The sequence below is a fragment of the Nyctibius grandis genome, chromosome 4 (assembly GCF_013368605.1).
Source record: "Nyctibius grandis isolate bNycGra1 chromosome 4, bNycGra1.pri, whole genome shotgun sequence".
NCBI classification, from domain to species: Eukaryota; Metazoa; Chordata; class Aves; order Nyctibiiformes; family Nyctibiidae; genus Nyctibius; species Nyctibius grandis.
The window spans coordinates 10,170,093-10,184,194 of NC_090661.1; the positions used below are offsets into that span (position 1 = coordinate 10,170,093).

General features: G+C 37.5%; 1 protein-coding gene across 7 annotated transcripts in view; it reads right to left on the reverse strand.

Annotated features, from left to right (window-relative positions):
- Positions 1 to 14,102, reverse strand: part of BMAL1 (basic helix-loop-helix ARNT like 1) — a 54,644-nt gene that overhangs the window by 8,842 nt on the left and 31,700 nt on the right. For 4 of the 7 annotated variants that reach the window (XM_068397675.1, XM_068397673.1, XM_068397674.1 and 1 more), the window contains 9 exons: positions 13,959 to 13,979; positions 12,914 to 12,952; positions 12,527 to 12,568; positions 11,432 to 11,589; positions 9,915 to 9,994; positions 8,808 to 8,900; positions 7,762 to 7,879; positions 5,415 to 5,564; positions 3,785 to 4,031 (listed from right to left, as the gene is read on the reverse strand). In XM_068397675.1, the coding sequence (XP_068253776.1) occupies positions 3,785 to 4,031; positions 5,415 to 5,564; positions 7,762 to 7,879; positions 8,808 to 8,900; positions 9,915 to 9,994; positions 11,432 to 11,589; positions 12,527 to 12,568; positions 12,914 to 12,952; positions 13,959 to 13,979 (948 nt within the window). The remainder of the gene's footprint in view (positions 1 to 3,784; positions 4,032 to 5,414; positions 5,565 to 7,761; positions 7,880 to 8,807; positions 8,901 to 9,914; positions 9,995 to 11,431; positions 11,590 to 12,526; positions 12,569 to 12,913; positions 12,953 to 13,958; positions 13,980 to 14,102) is intronic. The other 3 variants (XM_068397676.1, XM_068397677.1, XM_068397678.1) reach the window with 3 other exon arrangements.

Below are 14,102 nucleotides of genomic sequence, written 5' to 3' on the forward strand. Positions count from 1 at the left end.
CACACTCATAAAAAAGGAAGGTTAACAAATACAAGTTTCCTGAATAAGCACTGAGAGACCTACTATGTGTCTCTCTTTTAAATCGAACAGGAGCATGAAGCAAATAAACCAACTTTTTGTTTCACCAGAACCAGCCACAAAGTCAACTAATTTTCTTCCCCATCAGAACACTTTAGAACTAAATACACCTGTGATCCACAACGTGGGAAAGACATGGATTTGTGATCTGACTCTCAGGTAGTGTTCAAGGAGCTGTTGGCAAGGATGGAGGACATCCCAAGAAACTAGGACTTTGCGCATCAGCTTGGTAACCCAAGCTTTAAACTAAGTTCAAGAGGAAAAAGGCAAAGCAACACTGCAGGTAAGTGAAATAAGCTATACAACAGCCTAACACAAGGTGAAAGGGTCGTTCTTGACAAGGAAGAAGCTATAGTGGGCCAGTATGCTGAACACCCTAAAGATCTGTATGTTCAGACAACAAGAATTACTTCTTGAGTTGTTAATGATTTAGAAGCTGTAACAACTTCATTAGGATAACTCATCTAACTCAAAACACCAACATGAAAAGTAACAGACTGGGGGGGAAGCGGGCGGCAGAAGAGAATTGCTGTCACCTTCTCCATGAGGGGTGCGTACACTTGCCTCCAGCCCCCGTAAGATAGCATAAGACACACTTTTGAGGCTACCTGGGGAGGGACAATACATTACTGCTACCACAGTGCACAGAACACAGCCACCACCTGAGGAACTCATTCTAAGACTTCCTGGTGACGAAAGAAACAGTTGAGAAAGGAACAAAACGCAACCAGCCATCCAAGAAGAGACCCTGAAATGCACACCATTTGATTTAGAACACAGAGACCACTGTCAGAACTAAATCTGGAGGAGCCCTAGGGAAACTGCTCAAGAACATTAGAATAGAAAGTAACACGGCTGAATGACTCCAGGGTAAGAGTTTGAGATCCTCATTAGAAGAACGGAGAGCAAACAAAACTACTGAACTACAGTGAACTTTGATTTTGTATCTTTCTTAGAAGAGTATTTACTGAATGAAAAATGATAGTTCCTTGAAGAAATCAGTATGAGAGTCACAATTCCAAACCATTCCAATTCAAATTAAATAGGAAGGGTAGTAAGGAACAAACCTAGGTAGATCAATCATCACCTCTTCTGCAATCTCAAAAAAGCCCAATTGAAGTATTATAAAATGTAGAAATTAGTACATATTAATAACTATGAATAAGAACAGCAGAAAAAGCATTGAAGCACAAAACCCATAGTATTTAAATGCAGGGCATTTTTGCATTTTCCCCAGACATTCAGCACCCATCAGGTGGCTTACACCTGAGGTCCTCATTGACAGAGAGCTCTAAGACCTCAGCCTTGGAGAAGGAAACATTAGAAGTATTCACATGAGAGAAACTTTCAAACTGGCTTTTGTCTGGTGAACCTTATCCCAGGACACTTACACTGCTGAGAGCTCCAAGACTGCTTTGGTGATTTATCTCTGAGAGCCTGTGGAGAACCACTTTTAAAAAGGAAGAGCTAGGAACCAAGTCAACCTTATTCCAGTATTTTTCCAAGAACTACAGTAAACAAGCCTTTTAACAGCACTGCAATGGTGGGAAACCTGACATAGATGGGTAACAACCAATATGGGCATCAGTAAGCAACTTGTCAAACCTTTTGCATTTACTTTCGTAGCAGGATAAACAGGGTTTTTGGAAAGGAGAAGATGCACCAAATTACAGCAGATGTCAAAAGACTTAGAATATGGTCAGGTATTGAATTCACTATTAAGGAAGGGAATTGTTCTTGTCCACCTCGAATTTCACCTTTTATTTACTTTTTTCCTTAGCTTGGCTTCTCTGACTTAACAAGGCAGCTTTGAATTCTGAAGCTGTATATATAATAAACTTAATTTTACTCTCAAATTCACCATCCAGAGTCATTAAAGTACTGAAGTAGTAAGAGGTGGGGATGATTTTCCTTGAAATTCTGTTCAGTGTAGCCTGCCATTTTGACAGTGAACTGTCAAGTAGTTCTCTGGCTGTGGTAGCCCAGCTAGTTAGTACCTAATCCAGAGCAGTTCTTCTCCAGGGACCATGCAATCCATAAGGACAAGAAGTTAGGGGCACAGAGAGTTTAAGAAGTGTTTCTTTCCTGGATTCCCTTGGACAAATGACAAAGGAACAGTGCAAGTCTATATGAACAAAAAACCCCAACATAGAACTGAATTAATAGTTTTCAACTTTTACAGGTGTCTAAATATTCTCTAGTGGAAGCATGGATCACAGGATGCCAAGTTCAAGCCTACAGATGAGGCTTTCTTCCAAAAAAATTCCCTTTCAAAGAACCCTTTGAAGTAGTATACGCATTCCAAGGACTGTAAACAACACCTGGAAAACAATTAAATAAGATCATATGCATTTAAATCCAATGGGTCAACATTTTCCGAGTCTTATTATTTTAGAAATACTTCAAAACTATCCATCAGGGGAATATGTCCGATAAAACTCATTCATAAACAACCATACTTTGGCATGACAGAATGGCACACTTTCTGAGCAACAGAAAGGCTACGGATGCTCTCGTAGCTCCCAGAGTGATCACCAGCTCTAAGCACTGCTGCTGAAGAGCTGGTATTTCAAAAAGCTTTCTATTAAATTAAAAACAAAAAAAACCCCAAACAACCCCCCAAAAAAGAACCCAAACCCAAACGACCCCCCCAAAAAAACCCAAAACCCGACCACCCCAACCAAATAGATAACACACACACACACACAAAAAAACAGAATCTCCTGACTGCACTTCCTCGCAAGACTACCAGCTCTAGTTCCTCTCAAAGTCCACTAAAAAAATCAGTGACGCACCAGACACACCCCTGAAACACATTCCAGCAGGCAGATTCTGGCAGAGTTTGGAGCCTGGGCTTTTTATGTTGTAAGCAACTGAGCCAAAGCCACAGACAACCTGCAACAGCCTCACCTGGGCACTCTCAATCCGTCTTGGCAGGGAAGGGAACCAAACTAGCCCTCTCCAACCAACCCCGCGTAACCCCTCCATTAACACCCTTCAACCACCTTTTTTCCCTTGACGATGCCAGTTATTTTAAAGGAAGACCCAGGTCACGTCTCTCTGCTAGTTAAGAAAATGCAAGCAATTTCTTTTGGAAAAGGTAAGAATTAGCCTTCTAGATAATAAAATTGATGTTTGAAAGAAGGTACCACACTGGTACAAGTTCTCAAACCTTTTCCAAGAAGTAAAGCTTATGAAAATCTTGCTTTCTTATAAATACAAAAGATCACATACAGAAGTATTAATTCAGCAGAATGTGTCCAAGTATATAGTTAAAGAAATGTATATGCTATCAAAGCCTAATGCAGCCTGTGCAACAACTTAACTATGTGGTGTTTTGCAAAAGTTTCCAGACAACAAAGGTAGTAATTACAAAGTCCAGTTTCAAAACAGGACAGCATATTCTTCTGAGGATTACATGTATACATTCCCTTAACAAATGGACAAAAACAATCTGTGGATTATTCTGTTTAGTAAGCCTTTTTTTTGAGATTTTTTTAAAAATTACTCAGCAATACTGAATAAATACACAGTAATAGCTTTGATCTGGGTCTTAAAAACTAAAATAACTTGCAGTCAGGATTTAGTAAAAAGTTGAAAAGAACAGTCATCTCTTTCAATTCTATTTACACTGCTTTAAGTAAAGCTGTCAGTAAAGCAGCGTCAGACAGTGACTTATTGTGGAAATTATTACAAGCATTCTTACCTCTGATCTACAAAAACAAATTTCCCATCTATCGCATGTCGAGAAACATATTCTGTAGGTTTCACCCTGATCTCACCATTGACCGGCTGTGGTACTACATGAGGATGCAGCCGTCCAATTGCAACAAGACAGCTTAAATTACAACCCTCGTTATCTGGTTCATTATCTTCATCTAGTCCCATTTTTGTTGGCGGCCAGCTTTTCAAATATCCTGTACTATGAATAGTGCAAAAGCTTTTGCGGTCTGCTGTAAAAAGAAAAAAACACAAACAACAAAAACCAGAAAAGCAGTTAGGTCACGGATATTGCTTTGGCGAACTTCACCTCAGTTCTGCTAATAATGCATCTCCTCTCTTATCCAGGAAATCTGGGATCCTGTTCACTAAGGGATTTTTCACTCCTGCTTTAATGCAGCTATAATCTGAGATAATTTAATAAACAATTTATCTCTGCAAAACCATTGATTATACTGAAACACCACATAGTTCAGACCAAGGTTGCTTTTGATAATCTTTAAGTAGAAATTGCATCACATTTTATTATTTCAGCAAAGGATACAAATAATCTAAAGGACTGTTTGAAAAAATTAGTATATTAACAAATAAATAAGAAGCCTTTTTCAACTTAACATGAGGCTCCTACAAAGAACAGAACAATTTGTTTGGCAGAATATACACTGTGTGGGGTGTACAGGGGATAGCTGTACATAGGGGTGAGGATGAAGATTCACAATGACAAGTACTACAGTCGGTATCTGAAAGGAGAACTCATATTTCTCAGCACTGAGCAGGCCTCAAAACCGCAAGGAAGAAGATTTTCATAGAGAGGCAGAGTAAAAGGCGTACGCCTAACTGCACAAGCTGGTTTCCTCAGGGATGAGCGCTACAGCATGATCCAAGGTTGAAGCTGTGGCTGAACCTGGCAGGAAGTACTTGGGGCAGCAGTCACATCCAGAGAGAAAACACTGAAATTGCCTTCTGTTCTCTAGTTGACACTTTCCACTGTAACTAATACCAAATGTATTATCCAAAGTACTCAAAGAAGAAACTTTCAAATTTGGATTAAATATATATTCAAACATGTCTAGAATAATATCCTGTAGAAGAAAAAAATATTACTAACTTTGATAATGTTACAACCAAATACTTCTGGTGTAGAAATGCTATATTTCCAGTACTCGGAATGTACCAAAACAACAAATGAACTCAGAATAAACTCATTTTTTGAGTTGGATATCCATTCAAATATCAAACATGGAGCAGAGAAACAGAACGGGTAACAGCTCCCCTTTGTTGGGGACATTGGCTAGAAGGTTAAGACTGAATGTAAAATGATCAACGTCTGAAGAAGATGCAATAACCACCCCAGAACTGTCAGCACAGACTGCCTGCAAAAATTTCAAGGCGTCAGAGAGGAGAATTTGGCTTATATGCTAATACAGTGTGTAAGAGCTACTGGGGGCGCAGTGCGGGGAAGAAGTATGAATAAGTGACCTAGACCTAGTTCAACATCTTAATAAGAACATTGACAGTGTTCAATAAATGAAAAAAATTTAACCACTGCAAATGAGCAATTGTATAAAAAAAGCCTGACAGCCCTTACATTTGGTAATAAAATGCCTAATTGTTACCTTTCTTCTTTGAACAGGTTGAAGGAAAATCCTTATCTTCTACTTTCACTGAAGGTCTATTGCACTTCATCCTACAAAAGAAGGACCGTCTTGCTCCAGAACATAGTCGCGATGGCCCAGGTGTTATATCAGTTTTAACTGGGAGTCCAGCTGTAGCAAACAGAGGAAGTGAGGAAGCCCTCTTTGTCAGGTGAAAAGTTAACCACACAAATGATTACATCATATGACCCAACTGTACGATGTTCCAGTTTTGCTGGGACTTGCACAGAAGTCCTTTCATAGCCTTCTTCAGAAGCAGAAGTCCTATTTTGGAGATTTTCATATAAGTGAATACATACAGGACTCAACTGACCACATCAACATCAGAATTTCTGATTATACTTTCTAGCATGAAAACATTGACGCAAGCTTGAGAACACAGGGTTCTAAATGCAAAGATTAGCAAAAGATTGTATGAATCCACACAAATTTTGCAATAAACATTGTGATTTCTTTGAACACTAATCAACTGATTTAAAATAGAGATTATTTACCCATAAGCAGAGCAGTACTTCATACATAGCCACTCAATAGGCCCATAACCCTTCAGACTGGAAGACTTTTCTATCACAACACCCACCCAGAGATCACATGTGCACGTTTAGAGCAGAAGAGGCCCAGTGTCATTCCAGGTCCATCTCAGCTGGTGTGTTTCTAGACATTAGATTTTTTCATTGTTCTGATGGAAGGAGGAAAAAAAGGTAGCAGTGACCTACACAGGGACTGCAAATCCCCAAGATCTCGTTATGTTTAAGAGCTCTCTCTAGCCCCACAGAAATACGTGCATATGAGCCTGCCCTAACAGTAAGTCCTGACCTTTATCATATTCTTGCAGGAGAGTCTTAGATTCTTTTCTGTGGAAACTATCCAGAGAAATACAGTACCAAAAGACACATCAACTCTGTAAGCCAGCAGCAGAGTGCCGGTACAAACAGAGCTCCAGGAAGATGCATGGCATGCATCAGGAGCACAGGTATCAGTGATGCCAGTGATGCAGCTGGAGCTCCAGGGAAGAGTGCTCTAAGAGCTGATGAGAGATTTCAATTACGTAGCAACTTTTCAACAGCTTGCTATCCACTTCCACTATTTCCACATGGGGATATGTATAAACAAACAGCTATAAAGGTGTACAAAAACTTCTACGGCCCTGTAGGCTTTTAACTTAAGGAGGAAAACAACGATGCCAATGTTTTAGTGTAAAGTGTGACTTCCTTAAAATAAGAATTGAGTGAGGTCACCTCAAGGAGGTCAGGCTGTCCTGCATGACATGCACTCTAAACTGCTGTTCAGTGGTGACAGTACGAGCTGTGCTTGAGTCACTCATGCCAACGTAAAAATAAATACATACATACGTACTAGTACTCTTAAGAATATGAGTTCTTGAAATTCTACCAATCAGTCCACCATAGCAGATGGGAAGACTGTAATTCATAGTATTTATTTTTGCCCTAACTTTGTCAGAGGCATACAAAAAAGGAGCTAGCACTGGATACACATGCGTGACAACCAGACAAAACCAGGAGCCAGAAAAACCTCAGCTGATCCAGCTGGAGCCTCTAGGCTCACTGCCCTGCAATGACATCTCTCAGCTTCAGTTTCAAAGTTGAGCTGGTGGCTTCTTTGAGATGAGATCTTAAGAGATTTCTGCTCCTGACAAGTATGAGACTTAACGACCTGGAAATCTGCAGCTGTAAGATACCATCTTCTACTTAAGCAAAGCAGACTCCTGTTATGAGAGTGAATTAAACACCCACTCACCTCAAAAGCAGCAAAGATACAGAACTACTTTAAAATACCAGAGTTTGGAATAGAGCTAAGAGACAGAGTAGGAGATGATTCCAAGGACCAAGTTAAAAACCTTATAAAAGAAAGGTTAGGTCACTGATGGAAGTGGCAATAAGTAAGTACGAAATAAATAAAAAGAATCCTCTACCTTGACTGACAGCTACGGATTACCAAAATAATACTCAGTGTATTCTGACCATTGACAATGACAGATTAGAACAAACGCTTCATATGTTTCAATGAGAAAAAATAAACCCTTGATGCCTGGAAAAGAGAGGATACCTCACAGGTGAAGCCAGTTAAACCAATGTGTCTGTATTGCAGTGCATGCCAAACCTACTAGCTTCTACATTCAGGTGTCTGTTTCATATTCCTTCCCTCTCCCCCATCTTTAAGCTAAAACTTCCTTGACACGACACACAATCCAAACAGCACCTCCCACACACACTTTTGACATTAGGCAAATATTCAGAAGCACTGAATATGGCTACAGCACTGTTTTTCAAAAGGTGGTTATACTTACTTTTTGCATCTATAAGCCTTTCTCGTGGCGCAGTGTCAGAAGAAGAGAGCTGCTCCTTCACTTTGGCAATGTCTTTAGGATGAAGGTAATCAAATAAACTTTGACCAATCAAATCATTCTGTAGAAATTGAATATTCAGTCAAAAATTAAAATAATTGTTCAGTATCTTTTCCCAATTTTAGCATCCATTACAAACAATACTTTTACATTTAGGTCTAACCAAGGAACATCAAACATCTAAGATCCAGGATTTAATGAAATTTTCTTGGTATATTTATGACTACATTACACAGTAATTTCTTTCATTATTTTTAGTAAGAGTTTTGCAGAAATAGCATGCTCAATCCACGACCAACAAATATTCTAGTTTCTCTTCAGTCTCACTTCATATGCTACACATTTGAAGGAAAAAAATCATAATTGCAGATGTTCTCTTTCAACATTTACATGATGAGTAGGTATATAGTATACACCTAACTAAAGGCTGGCTGGGGAAAACTTTTGAAGTTAATACAGGTTTTAAATTTGGTAAGAAGGGCAGATGACAGAAAGAATGAAGAATATTATTTACACAATATATGGTGCAAATTAAGCCCCACGTTAAACATATATTAAAAACCTGGCTTTGGAATAATTGCTTCCCAGTTTCCATCAGTAAGTGTGCTAGCAAAACCAGAACAGACAGAAAGAAAATTAAGTTGAAAAATTCACGTGGAGCTATTGGAAGAACCTCAGACTGATCTTTCAGTATTTGCTTACACTGCCAATTAGATAACGCTTTTGCAAGCCTGAGGGTAAATCCCTGATCAGAATGCATCAATCGGTGAAGTAAATTCAGTTCCTTTTTACCTCCTTAGTTTGAATGGAAACCAGAAACAATCTCCTCTAATGACATGGCAGAGAAAAGCTCTTTCTTTGCAACAAATCTCAGCTTTCAAGACAAGACTATCACATAAATACCCCTCCATATAAATGCATAATCATAAAAAAAAAAAAGGCTTTCAAATCTTTTAAGGCCTAACATTACTTAAAATGGAAAAGAATACCTGACTGTAGTTGAGGATCTTGAAGACAGATTCTGAAACAAACAGTATCTTCCCTCTGTCACAGCCCACAACAAAAAGAAATCCATCTGCTGCCTAATTAGGAAAAAAAAAAGTTAATTACTGAATTATACATCCTCATTGCATCATTATAACCTTTAAAAACAGTTTGTATACAGTAGAATTTCTACACGAGGAGAGCTGTCTTAGCATTTAGAGATAACTGAGTCAACAGGCAAGATACGAAATTACAATAAAGTTTTTTTTGCATCTGCAAACATTTTTGGCATCACTCTGGCCATCATGCCCAGAATGTAAAAACACTTTTATGGGAAGAAAGAATCCATGTCTTGTCCAATAATGTTATGATTATGTTTAATAATGCCTTCAAATTAAAATATTATTTTAACTGTATTTATTCCGTAGTTCCTCTTTTAGAAACGAAACATAACCTGGATATTTATTTATGTGCCTGTAGGCAAGTAATTCCCATTTCAATAGTACTCTTTTTCAGTCACATACAAGCATGCAGGATTAGGCCCTAATTTTATAGCTTTAGAGTCACAATGCTGCAGAAATTAAATTCTGCATATGCTGTATCTGGACACTGCAGTGCTTGACAAATTACACAAGTTACCAGAAGGGCTTAACTATTGACAAATTATATATACCCTCCACGCTATAGAAGAAACATACAGCAAGCAGCCAAACACAGTAAATCATGGTACACCAGTGACCTCAAAAAAAGGTGTCTGTTATATCACTGTATGCTGAAAATCATGTCAAGGTAGCCCATGGCAGAAAGTTTGCAAGAAAATAATTTACGTAATTTTGGATCATTCCATGAAAGAAATGATGATTCCGATGGTTACCATCAAAGTATCAGAGTTTTCTCAGATCCCCCTCTTAAATCTTTCTGCTTAAATTAAGAGACATTAGTCATCATTAAAACCCACTGACTTTATGCAGCAGTCTTGCAGATTTCTTCAGTATCCTCCATAATCAGAACATTCTTAAGCTGAGATACAATGCAGAAAAATACCAGTGTTTTGCTTTGGGAGAGTTATGATCACAGCCATTAATATCGCTTAATTAAAAGCTGAAACATACCCTGAGAATAAGATGTTTTAATTCATCATCTGATAGAAAAGTAGGCTTATAGTTTGCTTCTGTATATGGGTTTGTAGCACCTAAAGAAAACAAACAAACAATCCTCATATAATAAACTTAACAATACACACTTAAATGAGCAATTTTCCTTTGACTCCTTCTTATACTGTTATTCATCACAGGTGTTCTTTAAAATAAAAAGTTGCCTTTTGGTTTTGTTTTACTATGAACATGAGCTCTGTTGGTATTAACTTAAAAGGATGAAGCTTTTTTGCTAAAACACAAATATTGCATTACGTAGTAATGTAAATTAAATTCCTTGACATATTTTTTAACCCAAATGTTGTCCTTGATTTATGGTCTAATCTCAGAATTAGAAATGAAAAATAAAGAGATTAAAGAATAAAAACCTTCGAACTATTTCTTCTCTTTCTAACTTAGTAAAACATGACAAGGTCATGTAAACAGATTGTCACTTAGGAACTTACAAATCAGTTCTCTCATTCCATAGCAAAGACAAAAAACCAGCATTACAATGACATCATCTCACAATGCCAAAAGCCCAAAATTAGCAACAAATGAGGCAGCTGTTTATTAGACAGTAATTCTTCTCATTCTGTTCCCTTCATAAAGACAAAAGAGAGTCAAATTAGTAACCACTGACGTGCTATGAAGTACTAACCTAATAAAATGACAGTGGCAGAAAAAGTTAAACCTTTCAAGAATGCCAGGATAAATGATTGCGAGACACCAGGTCACCTAGAAACTAGAACAGTGACTCTTTCTTTAAATTAGCTGCATCACTGTCTTTTCTCAGGGGCGTATCTCTTGAAGGCTTAAAGCTTTCGCCATCATCACCAATTGTATCCAAGCACTGATTCACTCTTACATGAAGCTTTAGGCAAAGACAGAAATTTGCAACTACCCCAACTCTTCCAAACCCGTGTGCTTCCCTTCAGTTGCTTGTAACAGAAACTGGTTAAAAAGAGTAAAATTGAATTTTCTAAGTACTCTCCATTCCTTCACGCAGAGCTACAGGTATGAACACAAAACCTCAGAAGTCCTGTAGGAATATTACTTACTCCTAAAATCTAACTTCTCCATCCAATAAGTTTTGCACGTTGCCTGATTAAGAGCACTGCTCAGTGCTACACAAGACTCAACTGTGCGCCGCCACTTAAGCCCTTTGTTCCCTCCTCCCCAGCTGCCTCGCTTTTGTTGAATCTAGCAACGGTGATCAATCAGGTCAGACGATGGAAAATTATTCTTTTCTCATCCACAGATTTCCCAGTTGGATCAGGATATGGGACCATGAACCAGTAAGCTATAAATGAACACACAGCATCAAATGCTAAGAAAAAGGGGAGAAGTCCTCCCAAAATACATTAACTTACTGCGTTTTGGCAAGAGGGCAAAAAAGGGAGAGAAAAAGTATGGCTTTGGGGAAACCCCATTTTGCCATCCTCCTCCTGTCCTGTCCTGTCCTGTCGCCCCCCCTCCACCCCCAATCAACTTACCACGTAGTGTTTTCATATGCTGGACAGCCATTCTCAATACAGTGAGTTTATCCAGCTTTCGAGACATAGCGTTGCACGTTGGTACCAAAGATGCCAGTTCATCTATAAAACTGTTCATTTTATCTCTCCTCCTTTTTTCAATTTGACTATGAGCCTCCCTAAACAAGTGGTGAGGAAAACCAGAAAAGCATGAGAAAATAAATCATATTAAAAAATCCCCAAATCCAGCATAACAAAAACAACCTCCTCCTGATAATCAAGTTACCATCTTACCCTTGTGAAAAGGAAATCCACATACAGAATTCTTCAGACATGTTATGTTCATTATTTGGGTGAGTAACAGTTATAAGCTATAGGCAAGGCTGCAGCACATGGCTCTATTTATCAGAAAACACATAGAATGCTGCCCATACAGAACACTGAATCCTCAGTTCTGAAACAATCCACCAAACAGTACAAAATTACCCAGAGATTTCTACTGCTGGACACCACTTTTGTTAGCACATACACTGACACATAACTGGAATCATAAGGGTCACAGATAAGCAAATTCCAGTGTACATAAATATTGAATAAAGCATTCAATTAAGAATTTGTAATCAATGAATGTACTATGTATTTAAAACTACCTTTTGCTGTGGGAATATAAATCTTCTACTCATCCTATAGCTTTTCACTTGAAGTATTTGAGATACCTCTGAACTAAACTCTTCCTAATCAGTAAGTGTTGATAAACACTAAATAATTTAATTTTTGTTTTATATTTTCCCATACTAAAGAATCACTGTTAACACTTTTACAACCCACTATTGAGTTTGAAAGAAACGAGATTAAGAATGTAACATTATCAGAAACACAGTCTTCAATTTCAACATTAATGAAGTGACTAAAACCAAGTTACCTACCAAATTAGTATTTTCACAAAACTACATGCAGTTTATACATGAAAAATGTTAACAGTGCAAAGGTATGGAAAAATAAGAGAAGGTCAAAGCTAGAAAAAATGATTTTCAGGATAAGAAACACATGCAAGTATTTCATATATGGCAAAATGCAAGAGCTAATTCTTTTCAATATACTTGTTTAGAGTATTACCTTGCATTTTTTATTCTGCCTTGTTGGTCTGTATACTCCAATCTGTTGAGAAATGATATCACAAAGTTACAGTGTTGAAAACACTGAAACCAATTCTTTTAATGCATCTCACATACCTACTCTGATCCTCACTAAAATCAGTTTTTAAAAATTTGAATATTTATTTAACCTTTCTTCAGAAAAGATCATTATTTATAATACTGCAGCTCAAAGTGTTGGGTTTTTTTTATCTGTCTGTTTTAATTTGTTCAACAATCTTAAGCCTTCATCCCAGCAAAGAAACAATTTGGGACACCTGCCCACAGTGACACTGAAAACAGATATCTACACACAGGATCCTAAGTCAGTACTGTGGAACTAATATTTTAGTGACTGTATCAATAGTACCTTCCATGTTGATCATCTTTATCTGTATCCATACCTTCCCTGCAGAAACAGAATGAGGTAATATATCACATATTAAGCAGGATTAGCAAAGCTGTTATCAAACTATCATTGAATTAGAGTAAAGTATTCCTGTCATTTTTAAATCCTAAATACAAAAATAAGAATATAAAAATGAGAACCTGGAAGGACTCAAGAAGTTGTGTGGTTTTTGTAATATTAAAACATTTTCTTAAATTAGTTGTGTCTCCTTCAGAGCTAACAAAATGGCATAGTTTGATGTGTTTGACAGTAAAACATGCTGCGGTTCAAAGATATCGTCTGTTATAAAAATGTTTTTCAGTTAACTAGAGAGAAAAAAAGGACATATCAAAGCTGATATTTTTCATGCCTTCATCAGAAATAGGGCTACTAACTTGCATTTACTATAGTTAAAAGTTTAACCAGAGTGTGCAGTTATCAAAGCATAAAATTCACAAATCGCCCTGAATTACTTTGTGCAGATGCCCGTGTGTTCTACACTTTAGTTTGGCTTACGGTAGTTGATTTTGGGGTAGAAGGTGGTAATAATCTAGACTCATGAACCATTGGAAATGGCCAAATGCACGGACAGGATGAGAGACTGTATGAAACTAACCAGGCACATTTTAATTTAGTACAAATTTCAGTGTAGATACACAGCTTACTTTTGTCTCAACGTGAAAAAAATGTAAGGAAGAAGGCATGAAGAACAAAGCATCCCCCTTACTACGTTTCAATATTGTAACCATATGTACAGAGATAAGAAGGAAAGGAAAGCGTAAGTTTTCATAGCCGTATCTGGTAAGTTGAATGCCTAAGACTACAGCACTGTTAGACAACAGAATTAGGAAGAGAATGTTTTGATACATATAAATCTGTACAATTGTGCTTAAATGGACATTCTTAGGCCTGGCTTATTCTGGTCTATTTTTTACCTGCAAATTTTAGGTAAAGGGGAGAGAAAGGCAAGGAAAAACACCAATCGTCTTTATCAAGTGAAACCGATTATGAAAATATTTATACTTACTCAAAAGGAAAGCCATCAAGTCTGAAAAGAAAGAAAAATAAAGTACACCATATATAGGAAATAAGAATAACGTCTTACATTCTCTGTTGTAATTCTCAAGCTAATTTATGTTCTATTTGAAGTGAAAAGCACAATGAAAAGACA